The 16,930-nt window shown below is 48.3% G+C and overlaps 1 protein-coding gene across 5 annotated transcripts in view; it reads right to left on the reverse strand.

Annotated features, from left to right (window-relative positions):
* The window catches only part of DAPK2 (death associated protein kinase 2), a 121,226-nt gene extending 104,657 nt beyond the window's left edge, over positions 1-16,569 (reverse strand). For 2 of the 5 annotated variants that reach the window (XM_025919432.2, XM_086710907.1), the window contains exons 1-2: positions 15,616-16,105; positions 9,976-10,073 (exon numbers count right to left, since the gene is read on the reverse strand). In XM_025919432.2, the coding sequence (XP_025775217.2) occupies positions 9,976-10,073; positions 15,616-15,666 (149 nt within the window). In that variant the 5' untranslated portion in view covers positions 15,667-16,105. The other 3 variants (XM_025919433.2, XM_086710909.1, XM_086710908.1) reach the window with 3 other exon arrangements.
* Between the last annotated feature and the right edge of the window lie 361 nt (positions 16,570-16,930).

The raw sequence follows: 16,930 nt of genomic DNA on the forward strand, positions 1-16,930 counted from the left end.
CTATAGGGAAGAGTTCTCTACCTCTGGTCCTGACAAGGCTGGGTCAGGTAAATTTCCAGAGCCTCATTTCCATCATTTATAAAATGGGAATGATTACATTTGCCTTACCTGCCTTCTGTTGCTCTCAAAACTTCACATTCTCCAATGACCAAAAATGCAACGAAATGAAAATGAAATGTAAACACACGAAAGAGGGCAAAGTTGCAGAGAGAATAAAGTTTGGAACTAAGGGAGAAGCACAGGAGACTCGAACCACTTTAAATTTTCCCACTGTGAAAACGTGAATGTGTCTTTACAAAACTCTTAAACTGCCAAAAACACGCAAAAAAACAATGAAAGCATATTGACAAAGCCATACAGAAATAAGCACCTGCTGGTGAGCTGGCAAACTGATTCGGTACCTAGTTTCAACCATTACACAAATCAGTCATAGTCTTTGACCCAGTATTTCACCTCTGGGAGTATGCCCAGCAGAAATAATGCAGAGAGGAAATTCAACAAATATGTCCACAGAAACATTTATTTTTAGCAGTGAGAAATAACAGGGGGAACTTAAGTAAACTGGGAATGTCTACATAGCAGAATACTATGAAGTTAACAAAAGTATATAGACTGTATTGTATCTTTTTTTTTTTAAGGCTAGCATTCTTCAAAAATACCGGTGTCATGACAAAGTAAAGCTGAGGCATCATTCCAGATTAAAGGGGACTAAAGAGAGATGACAGCAAAATGTAGTGGATGATCTGCATTGGATCTTGTTCTGCAGGGAGAAAACTGCTATCAAGAATTGACAAAATTGGGGTGCCTGGAGGGCTCAGTCGGTTGAGCATCTGACTTTGGCTCAGGTCATGAGGTCACAGGTCATGAGGTCACAGGTCATTAGTTCGAGCCCCGCATCGGGCTTTGTGCCGACAGCTTGGAGCCTGGAGCCTGCTTCGGATTCTGTATCTCCCTCTCTCTCTGCCCCTCCCCCACTTGCACTCTGTCTCTCAAAAATGAATATGCATTAAACAATTTTAAAAAAAAGAATTAACAAAATTGGAACAAGGGTGACAGCTTGAATAAAAACATTATATCAGAGTTAAATGTCCTAAATTTGAAGACTGTACTATGGATATGAAAGAGAATAGCCAAGCCCTTAGAAGATGCATAATCAAGTATTAAGGGATAAAGAAGTATAATGTCTGCAACCCACTCTCAAATGGCTTAGAAGCAATAATAGATAAGTAGAAAGAAAGAAAGAAAGAAAGAAAGAAAGAAAGAAAGAAAGAAAGAAAGAAAGAAAAGAAAAGAGAAAAGAAAAAAGAAAAGGAAAGAAACGGAAAGAAAAGAAGGAGAAAGAAGGGAGAGGAGCAGGGGGAAGAGGAGGAGAGGGGGAAGGAAGGAGGGAGGGAGAAGCCAAAATGTTAAAAGGCTGTATCTGAATAAAGAATATATGGGAGTTGTTAGTCTGAAAACTTTTATCAAACTTGCAATTATTTTGAAATGGAAAATGTTTAAGGTATACGGACTCTGGATACACAGAAAGGTATAAATAAAACGTCAACCCAAAAACAACACAACACAAAATGTGCATACTGGCGATGAGGTAGAAAAGAGAGTGTATGCTGTAGATACAGGTATATCATGATTTCAGTGATCCCCACATAAGCACCTGCTTCCAGCTCTTACAGTTTTCATAACGCAAACTGAGCTCAATGAGACCTACCCCTCAGGGCGAGCGATTCGCCCTGTGTGCCAGCTTCTGACGGAAGCGTGGGCAATGCAGCCACTTTGTTTGAGTGGCTTTGTGCTTTGTTTTCCTAACAATGAGTGATGAAAGCACCTCCCTCCTTCATCCGTGGCCTCTTGTCATCCAGGGCCCTCTGTGGTCACTCGTCCTCCTGGCAGCCCCATCCCTTCGACCCCCACCATGTGCTCTCTTGCCCAAGCCCAGGCCTGCTGCCCTCAGTCTCTGGCAGAGCCCTTACCTTGGGGTGGTCATCTGCCATCTCCCGGATTAGACTGTGAGGAGCTGTCCTACCCCCAGGGTGATGGTTTCCTCCTCTGAACAACTGGCACATGTTTTAGGGGTCCCCCTATTAGCTCATGGGCTGTTCTATCTCATTTCACTAGCTTTTGAGGAGAGTATCCTTGTGCCCCAGCTGAGCTTGAGTTCTTCTGGGGCAAGGCCTGAGCCCTAAATGGTGCCCATCACACAGTGGGTGCCTAGGAAGAGGCATCGGACTATGATAATGACCTAAAGTACAGATGTGTACGTATGCATCCACACACCCCACTCATCTTTCAGAAACCACTAGCTTGCCTAGGAGACAACTATGGCCCAAAAGGCTTCCCTGCCACTAACACCAAGCTGAGAGCTTCCTGGGCCTGAAGAAGATAAGCCTGGTGTTAGTGGCAGAGAAGGCTTTTGGCATGAGTGACAAAAAGAGTCCATGTAAAACTTCCCTGAGCCTCAGTTTCCTCATCTGGGGAGTGGGAATGTGACCCAGCTCATATTGTCCTAGAAGGATGGGAAGCACTCGGTACAGACACTGACGTGAGTGCAGAAGATTCTTAACATATGTCAGCCACTTTCACCTTCCCAGCAACAGGAAATATAAACACGTATGCTATCAGAGAGGCACAAAAATCCCAGCCCAGAGTAGGTGACAGGACTCTGCCCAGAAAAGTTTCTGGCTTTTATTTCTGACTTTCTCTAAGATTTGTTGTGTTGCACCGAGTGGAATTTCCCAGCTGGCTTCTCCTTGATGAGGTAGATCTGTATTTCCTGAGCCAGTTACCTAACATTTTGGAGACTGAGTTTCTTCATCTATAAAATAGGAGTAATAACTCTTCTCAGGACGTTATAAAGATTAAATATAATAATGTGTGTCCAGGAAATGGAAGTAATTTTTGCATTTTGTTTCCCACTTTGTGTTTGCAAAATTCTGAACGTTCATGGATGCCAAGGTCTATGGGTGCTGGGGACTTGGCTGAGGTTTTCTGCCTCAGATTTAACTCTGAGTAGGTTCCAGATAGCACTGCAGTCTCCTGATGGGTATCTGTGGGAGCCGAGCACTTATCAAGTGTAAAAGGCCTGCTCTGGACACTATAGAGGGGCGCCCCGCCTGGAGGAATCTTCAGTGGGAAGATGACCAGTGAACTCTTTCAGGTAACATGAGGTATGATGACCTGAGCACTTAACAGGGATGTGGGTCCAGTATAAGCAGTAATTACGTCTACAGAACAGGGTGGAGTAGGATGGGGTGAGTCAGGCTTTGCTAGGGAGAGAGCATTTGACCTAGACCTTGAAGGAAAAATTTAACTTATCCAAGAGCAAGGGAACAGCAAGAACAAGGAGAAGTCACCGAAGTTGTTGGGACCTTCGGCCTCTGTCTCAGTGCTATAGTGACACTCAAAGTAAGAACCTAGGGGACAGGGTGGGGCATGGGTGAACTAGATGACGGGGATTAAGGAGTGCACTTGTTGTGATGAGCAGCGGGTGTTGTATGGAAGTGTTGAATCACTATATTGTACACCTGAAACTAATATTACACTGTATGTTAACTAACTGGAATTAAAATAAAAACTTAAACAAACAAACACAAACAAATAAACAAAATAAGAAAACCTACCTTCAAAAGAGCTGATGGCCCCAAACAAACAAATGTGAGATAGGCCTCATCTCATCCCTGGGCAATCCCGGGGCCATGAGCGCTGCCCTGCTCCCCCCCCCCCCCAGCCTCCCCACCCTGCCCCAGGAGCTCAGCACTTGGGAGAATGTTAACTCTGAGCTTATGTGCCTCAAGCAGACACAAAAGAGAAGGGGATGTGTGGGTGTGAGAAACAGCTCTGGAAAAATGAGAAGGTAGAAGTCAGAAATAAAAATAGTTGGCTGAGTTAAGGCTGCTAATTTCTTATTGGCTTGTCTTCTCTAGTTTTTTATTAAATAAAAAAAAACAAACTTTCATCCAAAATAAGTCTCCAAGATCTCTATATACTGCTGTGAAAGATATTCAGGGGCACCTGGGTGTCTCAGTCAGTTAAGCCTCTGACTCTTGCTGTTGGCTTAGGTCATGATCCCAGAGTCGTGGGATCAAGCCCCCTGCATCGGGCTCTGCACTGAGCATGGTGCTTGCTTGGGATTCTCTCTCTCTCTCTCTCTCTCTCTCTCTCCCTCTGTCCCTTTCTTCCACTTGTGATCTCTCTCTCTCTCTCTCTCTAAAATTAAAAAATAAATTAAAAGATTTTTAGAGATAGTCAATGTATTTCATTAAGTGAATAAAGCAAGTTGTAGTTATGGTCATATGATCCCATCTGGGCCCCTGTACACACTTGCTTTGCTTAGAAAAGTTCTAAAAGGCAACAGAAGAAAATTATCATCAAAGTCTAGCTGTGGGCACGAGACAAGGAAGGAGGGTAGAGGGAGTTGACCTTTTACTTGAACTCTTCAGAACTTTATGACATTTGCCATGCATAACTTCTATAATAAAAAAAAGAAGTTTTTAATTTAAAAAGAAATACCAAAAGCCTCTTTGCTTCAAAGTTCACCTTGGAAACCCTTCCCCAAAGACTGAAACAGGTAAATCCAAACACTTATTATTGTTGTTTCCTATAGTGCTCTGTGGCTAGACTGGGCTATAGAACCCAGCCTGAGTAAATCTGAGCTCTACACATTCCTGTAGGTTTTGTTTCTCTCCCAAAAGAGGCTGCCCTGGCTAAGCTACATGTGTGATCTTAACCACTGAGAACCCCATCGGGTGACTCAGGTCTGGCAGGCAGCCCTGTCAATATGGATGTCGCAGCAAATTCCTCAGCTCTGTTTAGGAAGGGTGAGGTCCAGAACAGTGGCTCCTTCCCTGGCCCAAGGCTCCTGTCCCTACAAAAGGGGATTCTGCAGGTTACGTGCCTGGCAGGGTACCTTTCAGCCTTTCATACATGAACCTCCTGTAAGTAGGAGCAAGGCTTATGGCTGTTGTCTTCACCAGGGAAGAGGGGGGTGGGGTGAGGCATGTGTGGGGTAATGGTGAGGTAGGCTCCTTGACAGAGCTGGGGCTATGGATGAAAATTGAATGTATATATCGATAAACATTTGTTTGTTTGTTTGTTTGGAGAGAGAGCACAAGCAGGGACAGAGAACGAGTGAGACAAAGAATTCAAAGCAGGCTCCAGGCTCCATGCTCTTAGTGCAGAGCCCGACATGGGGCTTGAGCTCACAAACTATGAGATCATGACCTGAGCCAAAGTCGGACACTGAACCAACTGAGCCACCCAGGCACCCCTGTATGTTTGTTTAAATTAGCACAGTGCAGTTTAAAAGCTTCTGGGGTGCCTAGGTGGCTCAGTTGGTTAGGCATCCTACTCTTGATTTTGGCTAAGGTCATGATCTCATAGTGGTGAGATTAAGCCCCTCGACAGGGGCATGGAGGCTGCTTGAGATTCTCTCTCCCTTCGTCCCTCCTGCCTTGTGTTAAATACATAAATAAATAAATTTAAAATATTTTTTAAAATAAAATAATATAAAAGCTTCTTTAAGTTCCACCTTCCATATTGCTTACTCTAGGACCTTGGACAAATCAGCTCACCTCCTCGGTGAGTTCGGCCTCACTTTCCTTATCTATAAAATGGAGATTTGGACTAACTTCTTGTTGAAATCCAGTTCAGCATAACATTTTATGATTTTATGTCAATGTAATAATCTAAGTAAAGGAAAGTAATATAAGCACAAGAAAGAAGAAAGCACTGATCATTACATGCTGCTTTCACTAAAATACCTTGTACTCTTGGGCATACTCCCCAGGGGGAGGGAGTATCTATCAGTGCCCTCCCCCTGGGGAACATCACTCCTTCCCCATTGCTCAACCTCCTGACTCTACACTGTTGCTCTACTCTCAAGGTCAAACAGAAAAGACCACCCTACTAGATATTCTCCTCCACTCCCTGAGAAGCATTCAAATGAGAGCAAAAATGAGTTTGTACGTTGTGGGTCCTTATGGTGTGGTAGCCAGAGCCCCAGACTAAGAGTAGTCAGACCACCGGTCCCCATCCTGGTCCATGACTAGTTCCCCGAGTGACCTCGGACAAGTCACTTCCCCTCTCTGGACCTAGCCTTGTCTAAAAAGGAGGAATTGGATGGGTTTTTTCTTTATAAGTCCTGCTCTAATATTCCCCTGCTCTACCCTACCCTGGCTACCAAGGCTGGGAGAAGCCAGAATCTGTAGGTTGCAGCATTTCTCCAGCCACTCTCAGAAGCAGCAGACAATCTCCAGCATCCCCAGCAGGCTGGTACCAAAATGGCACAGCTAAGTATCTGCACTCAGCATGAAATCAGTTAAGAATCACATGGTCAAGCAGCTGAGGACCCTCCAGCCAGGGCACACTTTCCCAATCCAAAGGTGGATTTAGCAGCTCTACTCCCAGATGCTCTCTTACTTGTAGGATAAGGACATAAAGACATCCAAATGAATCAAAAACATGAGCTTTAGGGACCAGACTAGGCCAAGGAACAGAGTGAAAGATTCCTTGTTTGTTAATACACGGTTTTAGTTAAGATATAACAGGCCTACAGAAAAAAAATGCACATAAAGAGGTATGGCTTTTCATAAAGGATGTATCTGTGAAGTAAGTGCCCAGATCAAGAAACAGAACAATACCCACCCCATGGGACCTCCCTCATGCCGCCTTCCAGTCACTAGTTCTTTCGGAATAACCACTATTCTGACTTCCAGCACCATTGATTTATTTTGCCCATTTTGAGCTTTACCCAAATGGAATTATACAGTACGGACTCATTTGCACCTGGCTTTCTTTACCCAACATTAGGTGTGTGAGCCTTATCTATCAGTATGGGTAAAAATGAAAAATGGTGTGGCTTGCTTTCATTTTTGCACAGGAAGGACTGAATGAGGAGCTAAATCAGTAAGACATCCTTGAGTTTAGCCTAGGGTGCTCACTGACAGCAGAGGAAGCAGGTTTACACGCACCTCTCCCCAAAATAAGCATGACCCAACAACTCTGTTCTTCCTGCAGAGTCCCACACCTCCCTCTTGGGGGCGCTCCAGAGGTGGGAGGCAGGGCCTTGGTGTCCCAAATATACTTCAAAGGCCAGAAGTTCTTGTTCATCGAGCACTTACCCTGTGCCTGGTTCCATGAGGGTACCATAGACTTGGCATTTCACTTGATTCCCACGAACATGGACTAGGTACTGTTATTATTTCTATCTTATGGGTAAGAAAACAGAGGCCCCAGAGAGGTTGAGTAAGCTGTCCTAAGGTTGCACAGCTAGGAAGGGGACCCAAATCTCAATATGTGCCAAACCTTTCCACCACTCTGTGTTGACACAAAGCTCACTGGCCACGTGTCTAACACCTATGTCTCTAACCTCATCTAGCACTGCTCACCTACAGCTCAAGTTTCAACAGCTCTGGGCCTGTGTCCATGTTGTTGCCTTCGCCTGCACCTTTAGCCCTCAGTTCTCAAATGGATAGTCACTTCCTCAGAGCAGCATTCCCTGACCACTTGGTCTTAACTGTGTCCCCTATTCTGTCTCAGTGCATCCTGTTCTCTCCTTGCACAGCCCTTAACACATGCCATAATGAATTATGCTCTTGGTTCCCCTGTTCACTGGTTTAGAGCCTTTGTCCACCAGTGGATCATAAGCTGCAAAAGGACAGGAATGCATCTGCTGGTTTGCCACTACCTTGGACAGTGCCTGGCACAAGGAACCTCTTCAGAAGCATGATAAGTGAAGAAAAGGAGGGGAGGAGAGAAAAAGAGGACTGCCCCTTCTGAATCTCAGCACTCATCTGCTGGCAGGTCTAGTTCCAGCCTGTTTATGGCCCCTGGCAAGATCTTCCCCTCTCTGAGTCTCAGTTTCCTCAGTTTTCAGATGAAGAGCCTGGAAGAAAGGATCTCTATAAGCCTTCTAGCTCATCTGGCCTCTAGACCACAAATCCTAGGATTTCAAGCCATTCCAAAGGCCTCAGGCCTCTTCAGCCTCTTACCTACCCTGTGTCCAGTCAACCCTTTTGAAATGAGGGGGAGTCATCCAAGGTTCCCAGGCTGTGAGGTACAGGCCCTCCACCCTGCTATACGTGAAGGACCAGAGAAGAGGCCTCTTCCAGTTCTTAATAAAAATTTTTTTAATGTTTATTTATTTTTGAGAGAGAGAGACAGAGCGTGAGTAGGGGAGGGTCAGAGAGAGAGGGAGACACAGAATCTGAAGCAGACTCCAGGCTCCGAGCTGTCAGCACAGAGCCCAATGCGGGGCTCGAACCCATGAACTGTGAGATCATGACCTGAGCCAAAGTCGGACGCCTAACCGACTGAGCCACCCAGGTGCCCCAGGCCTCCTCCAGTTCTAATAGCCCTGATGTACAAACTGGGGAGACACGGGACTAAGAAGGAAGAATAGATGAATTCCCCCAGGAAACTGCTTCTACTTTCTTCCTCAGAGCCCCCGCCCCAACAAGGTCCCATCCAACTCTGGCCTTGGCATGTGCACGGTTGCCCCTATGGCCAGGCTGAACGTCCAGGACTGAAACTGTCCATGTCTTGCTCATATCTGTACCCAGAGCACTTGGCACAGACCCCCATAGGATGTGGCCAAGGTGAGGCTACCAAATCAAATGCCACGGGCAAGGCCTGCCAGAGTCTGCTGCTGAGCTTGCCACTTTCTCCCTTGTATCACCAAGGGCAGGAGAAGCACCTGGCTTCCCATTCAGAGGCAGACTCCAACTGACCACCCTCCAGCCTCCGGCCCTCTGTCTTCTTCCCACCCCTTCACCCCTGGATTGCCAGTGGCAGCCGGCTCAGGCAGAAGGCTGAGGACCCATTCCCCTCCAGGGTCTCTGCAGTCTTTGCTCCCCCACCCAGCCAGCTAGTCAGTCAGGACAAGCACTCCCTGGACTTGAAGTAACTGCACCTTCCTCTTGGAGTAAGGCTCCTCTGGCTTTGAAACTCTTTCAATTTTGTCTTTAAACATAAAAGAAAGTAAGAGAATTAGGCCTGACCCAAGAGCTCTATAAAGGGGAAAGGCCTCCTGTGTTGCATCGTGGATACAGCAAAGGCCCTAAGCCCCCAAGTTTTTACTCTGCTGGGTGTGTGAAGGGGTGAGGCTTGGTGTACCGGTAAGCATATGTGAGTGTGTAAGTGCCATGCTCATTGGAAAGGGCATGACAGGTGTGAGGGTGCAAACTGGACTGGCCAGACCTTGGCCGCGTCACTCGCTGGCTGACCAATTTCAGGCAACTTGCTTAAACTCTTTGGGCCAGTTTCCTCACTTGCAAAATGAGAATGAAATGAATTCCCATCTCTTGCATTGCAGTGAGAATCCAACCCTAGGGCTGGTGATCTGTAATCACTAAAAAACTGTTTAAATATTAGCAGATTCTGGAAATGGAAGGCAAGAAGAGAGCTTGGGAAATCTTCATTCCTTTCTGAAGAGTAACTACTTTCAGATATCAGGACTTATCCCTGGCTGCATTCTAGATTTAGCAAACCTAAAAATGCACCCAATAACTCAGATCCTAGGAACCTTCGTGACGAGGCTCGCGTACCCTGTTACTCAACGTGAATCCATTTTCAGGAGGATTACTTCACCTCCCATTCAGGCACTGAGCTTATGAAACAAAATCCTGAGAGCCATGGAGAATCCTAAGTGGGACTCAGAGAAGAAAACCAACAGACCAGATCTCAGTCCAGAACCTGGGAGTGGCTTTGTGAGAAAAGTAACAGATGAAGCGAGAAGCATTTAGACTCACCATAACTGTCAGCCAGGCTATACTGAAAACCTAGAGCTCAAGAATTCTAGTCCCTTAGGCCAGCAAGTCTTTATTTCCACAGAGATGACTGTTTGCAGAGCTGCACATGAAGGTGAATGCCTCAGGATTGTTTTTAAAGTTTCCCACGAGTCCTGTGACAAGCCCGTGCCTACAAGATCAAGTGACAAGTGTTCCAGGAGAGGCACCCCCTCCACCTCTCCCAGCCTCTTACCTCCCCAGCTCCTCTCCGATGTCATAAAAGTCCTCCACCTTCTGCTGCTTGAATGTCTCCATGTTTGGGCTCTTCATTGAGGCCTGGAGCATACAGCCCTGAAACGGGAGGAAACAGGAGGTCAGGACAGCCATGAACACTGGTGGAAGCCTCAGAGTCTGGGCCTAAAAGTAATCAGCTTGCAAGGAGCTAATAATTTAACAATAATCCACAGCACTGGTTCCTTAAGAATTGCCCTGCTCAAGCAAGCCTTTTCTCACCAATGACTGACAATATACGGTTCTTTTTTTTTTTTTTTAATATTTATTTATTTTTGAGAGAGAGATAGAGCACAAGTGAGGGAGGGGCAAGAGGGAGAAGCAGGCTCCAGGCTCTGAGCTGTTGGCACAGAGTCTGATGCAGGGCTCCAGCTCATGAACCATGAGATCATGACCTGAGCTGAAGTCAGACGCTTAATGGACTGAGCCACCCAGGTGCCCCTATACGGTTCTTATTTGATGTATACCAATTCAAATTTGTTAAGGAGATAGAAAAAGAGCCCTCCTCACTTCTTCAGATCTGCTCTGAATAAATTCAGAGAAACAACACCATGGCCAGCTTCGGCAATTTGTACTCATGAAATCCAGGTCTACTGAGAAAAGAAGCAACCATAAGACAGGAGAGAAAGCCCTCATCTTTGAGTCAGAAGTTCTGGATTCAAGTCCCAATTGCCTGGATAAGTCATGTAAACTGCCAGAGACTCAGTTTCCTCATCTGTGAGATGTGTTAATACTATTTAATGCAAATCATGAAATTATTTTGTAAACTATAAAATGCTGTAAAAAGGTAAGGGATTATCATCACCTCAGTTCCCTCAGGGGCTGTGCCACCCAACTGCGAGTCTGAACTGATTTATAAACTCTCTCACTCATCACCCCAAGGGAAAGATGGACGGGAGTGGTGTGACAAATCACAATAAGCACCAGGAGTCAGGAGCTAGAGCTTCTAGTTCCAATTCTGCCCACAACTAGCTCTGTGACCTCATCTCTTGTCAGAGGAGCCTCAGATTCCTCATCTACAAAATGGAGCCACCTGCTCGCCCAGATCACCTCAGTAAGAGCCAGAAGACAACTCTGAGCCATGGGGAGTGTTCACCACTACACCAGAAGAGACTGTATGCATCCTACCCTGGGATCCCCCTGCCCCAAGAAGCCCCACCCATTCTTGGAGTTCCATATGCCATCCTGGACAGCACCCCAAGGGCAGGGCCCAGGACACAGCCTGCAAATGACAAAGATAAAACCAGCTGCCTGTGGATGTGTCTTTCGAGAGTCATTAGCAAAGGCCTCTCAGAGCTCATTTTGGCTAGAGTTGGCAGCTTTTCTTCTGCCTGCCAATCAGATACCAACCACGCCCAGGGCCCCATGAGCCCCAAAAGACTGTTTTCACCAAGCTGGGTGGAGGCACCATTACATAAGGGTGAGTCTCATCAGTGCCAAGTGGCTGGAGCTGTTCCAACTCTCAGAAAATGTATACATTTCACCCTCTTTCATCCAATGCTGCCCCCTGCAAACCACAGCTCTATTACTGAGATGCAGCCTGCCTCCCTCCCTTCCATGGAGCACACATCCCTGAAGACCCCCAGGCAGAGCTGGCCTGGCTCCCCAGCCTGACTCTCCTGGTCACCTGCCGACCTCCTGCCCTGTCAGTGCACGTGGTCCATCGGGCATCCTCCTCCCTCTTCGGTCTTCACCTTGTGCTTGGCCTGAGCCCAGCAAGCATGGAATACAAAAAAGGGCAGGCTCCCAGGAGCCCCAGTTGTAGACTAGCCTGGGTGTGTATTAGCTGTGTAACCCACACAGGCTGGCACCATCTTTGGGCCTCAGTCCCCTCATCTGTAAAAGGGGCTGATAACATCCATATCACCTACTTCACACAGTCCTGAGGGGTGGGGTTACTGAGTTCACACAACTAAAGAAAAGCAGAAAACTCCAAGAATTTCTGTTGATAGATACACTGAGAGCAGCCCCTGGAACAGCTAAGATCCTCCATTTGGCAATAGGCCACCTATCAGGAGCTGAGAGGGGTTCGAAGCAACCCCAGCTCCCCAACAAAATCATGAGCCCCTGCCTTGGGCTCCAGGGGTAGCCAGGGGCTTGGGGGCAAGGGAGCCCCCTAAGGACAAACTAGGACCACCAGTTTGGCTCCAACTAACGTTTTGGCCTTATCTCCCTCCCCCCACATACCTATAGTATAGCTAAAGTAGACCTTTCCCTTTCCCCCAAAACTTCCACCCTTGCCATGCCTCAGCTCAACCTGGCCCCTTTCCATGGAAGGCCCACCTGGAGAGCCTCCCTAGGAAAACAGCTCTCTTCCCACAAGACCTAGCTCAAATGCTACCAACTCTGAGGCTCCATGACCCTTTTACTCATCAAAACAAATTAAAACCCCCTTCTCCCTTTCAGTTCCCAGAGAGGTCTCATCATACATTTTTAGGGTTAGAGCTTTCGTATTTTGGCTCATAACTGTCTATGTCTAACCCAGAAGGAGAATTCACAGATTCCATAGTCACACCTGGGTTTAAACCCCAGCTCTACAACCTCTGCACACATTGAGCACAGGACAACTTTTCTAAGCTTCAAATTACTTACATGGAAAATGAATCTGGACAATGCCTACTGTTGGTGACTATGTGGAGAAATCAGAACTCTCAAACACTGCCAGGAGAAGCACACTCTGGGACAACCACTTTGGAAATCTGTTGGGCAGTTTCTATGGACATCCGTAAGGGAAATGCATGTAGATCCTTCCAAAATGGCCCATGTCAGAATGTTCACGGCAGCATTATTAGTAATAACTAAAAATTGGAAACAACCAAATGGCCATCAATAGAAGAATAGATACGTAAATAGAGTTATACCCATGCAATAGAATTATTACACAACAATGAGAATAAATAAACTACGGCTACCTGCAACAACATAGATGAAACTCACAAGCCTAATAATGTTGAATGAAAGAAGCCAGACAGAAAAGATTACATACTGTGTGATTCCACTTAGGCAAAACTCACCTGTGGTGCTAAAAGTCAGAATAGTGGTTACTCCTGGGTAGGAGGTGATGTCTAGGACTCAAGGGGGGTTTCAGGGTACAGGCAATGCTGTTTCTTGATCTGGGCAGTGGTTACATGGCTATGTGGTATGTACACTTACTTTGTATACAATCAAAATTTTACATAATAAAATATGAGACTAATATCTACTTTTGGACAAAATGAGATATCATACGTAAAATGTTTTAAGTAGTGTCTAGATGGTTCCAACAAATATGAATTCCTTCCCTCCTGCCTACTGTCTTGGAGCCCCATGAGGGCAGTGGTGGTGACATTCTCACCTCTGTCCCCTTGTAGCAGCTGGTAGACAGCAGGTGCTCCATAAATGTTGGTTGATTTAAATGTAGTGGCTCAGGCTCCATTCTCAAAGCCACCGCTCAGATGCTTCAAGTTAAAATAACCAATAACAACTTAAAGCCTCTTCCTGATATCTCTCCCCAAGATGAATTTGTATTTTATCAATTTTCTCCATGTAGGAACATGAACTAAAGGGGAGAAACTCTGAGGTGGAATTATAATCACCAGTTAGGACCCAGAAAAGGCCCCAGGGCACAGGAACCTTTCGGGCCCTGAAAAGATGAAAGCACACGTCAGAGGGGAGGGACACAGCTACAGCTTTTGGTCAGAGGCACAGGCCATCAGCTCTAGACATTTCCAGGATGAAGCCCATCTTAATGCCCACATTTCTCTTAATGGAATCGCTAGAAATCATACTCCTGCCCCCAACCCTAATAATAAGCAACACTTCTGAGGGTTAACACAGATTTCCTAGAACCTCACAAAAAGGGACCTCAAAGATCATTTAGGGGATTTTTAAACTCTGCTTCAGGAGCCACCGGCATGAGGAAGGGGAGGCACAGCAGTTCTACTTTATATTGTAAGTTAGGGCTCTGTGTAAGAATTCATGGCGGTCGGGGGGGGGGGGGGCGGGGTGGTTGAAAACCACTGGTGTCTGGCCTAACCCACTTGTTTTACAAAAGAAGGAAACTAAGGACCAGACAGGGGAAGGGACTTATTGAGTCACACAGCTAGTCCGCTCCAGCTGTTCTGCCCTGGGCGTCGATGACAGCACCCTCAACCCTGCTCATGCTGCTGAACATTCAGAGACCATCACACCACCTCACCCAATATAAGTCAGTGACATGGGACCACTGCAAGGGAGCAGGCATGATGGTCCTTTTATACCCCTCCCCATCACCCAGGCTCTGAGGAGGCCATCCACAGAAGGAAAGGGACCCTAGGGGCGCCTGGGTGGCTCAGTCGGTTGAGGTCTCGGCTCAGGTCATGATCTCACAGTTCGTGAGTTCGAGCCCTGCATCGGGCTCTGTGCTGACGGCTCAGAGCCTGGAGCCTGCTTCCTATTCTGTGTCTCATTCTCTCTCTGCCCCTCCCCTGCTCATGCTCTGTCTCTCTCTGTCTCAAAAATAAATAAAACATTAAAAAAAAATCTGATGGGGCGCCTGGGTGGCGCAGTTGGTTAAGCGTCCGACTTCAGCCAGGTCACGATCTCGCGGTCCGTGAGTTTGAGCCCCACGTCGGGCTCTGGGCTGATGGCTCAGAGCCTGGAGCCTGTTTCTGATTCTGTGTCTCCCTCTCTCTCTGCCCCTCCCCCGTTCATGCTCTGTCTCTCTCTGTCCCAAAAAAATAAATAAACGTTAAAAAAAAAAAAATCTGAAAAAAAAAAAAGGAAAGGGACTCCAGAATCACAGACCCCCTCCAGGCATTCAAGGCTTTGACGAACTCCAACCCCTGATAAAGAAACTTGGGCTCAGACATCAGCCATTTGCCTAAATTGACAAGAGAAAACCTCATTTTTCTAGTGAAGGTCCAGTCCATGTGCAGCCTGCTTGTTCACTCTCATGTCTAATAAGGAGGCAAATCTGAGGGAGGTGGTCAGGACAGTTCAGGTCTCATTCCTGCCAGCTGGAAACTTGCTCCAGACCAGCACCCACCCACCCTCATCCACACCCCTGCACCCTCTGCCCAAGCCTCTCCCAAAGCAGCTGAATTATCAGTGGGGCCACTTTAGGTGTTAAAAACACATCTTAGGAGATGGGCGGTTTGGGGAAGAACAGGGCTCTGAAAGTATTTGTGAAGAGGCCAAGGCACCAGCTCCCCTTAATCACCAGGACTCTCCCAGAAATACCTTACATGGACGCAGCTGGGAATCAGAGTCAGAAACCATAGCAGCAGCCCCCAGCTGCCCTCGGCTGGATTCTAGAGAACAAGGTGTCAGGGGCTGTGTTCTCTCCACATGCCCCCAGGGACCTTCTTCCCACCTGCTTCTGAGGCAACCAGCTATGACTTCCTCTCTTCCAGGGTGTACCCCTAACGTACCACTACCTTCATGTCCTCAGTGTTCACCTCTTTCCTCCTTCCCAAAGTGAGAATACTTATTTCCACATGGCAAAGTCCCAGTGAGGGCTAGCCAGACCCACACATGCCATGAGGCATCCACATTGCCTGGTCCAGAATCAGGGTCAAGAACTGACAATGCCTTCCTTCCTTTGCCCTTCTACCCCAGACCCACTGACTACCCCCATGCCCACCGTAGCTCTGGCCTCGGTCTGGGCCCCTGACGATGGGGACCACAGCTTCATTCTGCCACAAGCAAGCTGACTATGTACGGAGCAGCCTTCTTGAAACGAGTCCTTGTGCAAATGGGGAGAGGAGGTGTGCGAGGTGGCCGTTGCTGAGAAGACTGGCCCCTCTCCTCCCGGGAATCTGTAGTGCTCTCTCCATTAAGGCGCCCTACGTTGATGAAAGTCTGTCTCTATCTCTCGCCTGGGTGCCAGGCCTCGGCCCGCTGCCCCCACCCGGTCCCTCGGGTCAAAGTGCCAGGCTTCGGAGCGCGGCCCTCTGGGGCGCAGCGGGCAGGTCCAGGGCCGGCCACAGCGCCAAGGGCAAGGCCGGCCATACCCGGGGGGGTGGCGTCAGGGACCGGGGCGGCGGGCTTGGGGAACCCGAGACAGATCCCGGGACCAATCTGTCCCCGCCAGCCTCAGCCCCGCGCGCCCCGTCCCGCCCGTCGAGCCCGCACACGGGCGCTACTCACGGCGGGAGGCTGCGCTGGGCGGGCACGGCGAGCACGGCAGGCGCGACCGGGTGCGCGGCGCTCGTCTCTGCTCTCCGGCCGCCCGCCCGCGGAGCCGCTGAGGAGCCGAGGGGGCGGAGCGGCCTGCCCGGTCCCAGGCGCCGGCTGGAGGCGCTCCCGGCCTCCCCGGGACGGGGCTCGGGGCGCCCCCTGCTGGGAGCCCCCTCCGGACAGCCCCGAGGTGAGGGCCGACAGCCTTCCACCAGGTCCGGCGACGCTTCCAGGAGTCAAGGGAGAGAGCCAGGGGCAAGACCGTCCAGGCGTCCTTACCGGCTCTGAGGTTCCCAAGCTGTGTGGCCTTGGGCAAGTCAACGAACCTCTCCAAGCTTTATCTGGAAAATGATTTAAATGAGCTGCTGATAATGTGACGTAGCCTGGCACAATCGCTCAGACAATGTTATTTCCTTGTCCCTCCACCCCTAACCTCCACACCCCCCGCCCCCAACACGCACACTGTGAGAGAGGAAGTCCCACTAGGGAATAGGCCGTTTCCTCCCTCCCAGCCAGAAGGCTCCCTGACATATTCTTCTGGGAACCTCACCACCCACGTTTCATAGCTGGGTGGGGGCTGAGATGGTGAGGGACACCCCCCTCCTCACCATCAAGCCCCAGCTTGGAAGCAGCCTAACCTCCTTCGCCCTCCGTACCCCCAGCCTCTGCAAGGTTGGTAAGTGAAGCCCCGCATCACCATCAAGCCTTCCTTAATAAAGGACTTGGCAGTGGATTCCTCCTCTCGTCCTTCTGCCAAGAATCCCAGGAGGGGAAAAGAA

The sequence above is a fragment of the Puma concolor genome, chromosome B3 (assembly GCF_028749965.1).
Source record: "Puma concolor isolate L17-30 chromosome B3, mPumCon1.1.hap2, whole genome shotgun sequence".
In the NCBI taxonomy this organism is placed as follows: Eukaryota; Metazoa; Chordata; class Mammalia; order Carnivora; family Felidae; genus Puma; species Puma concolor.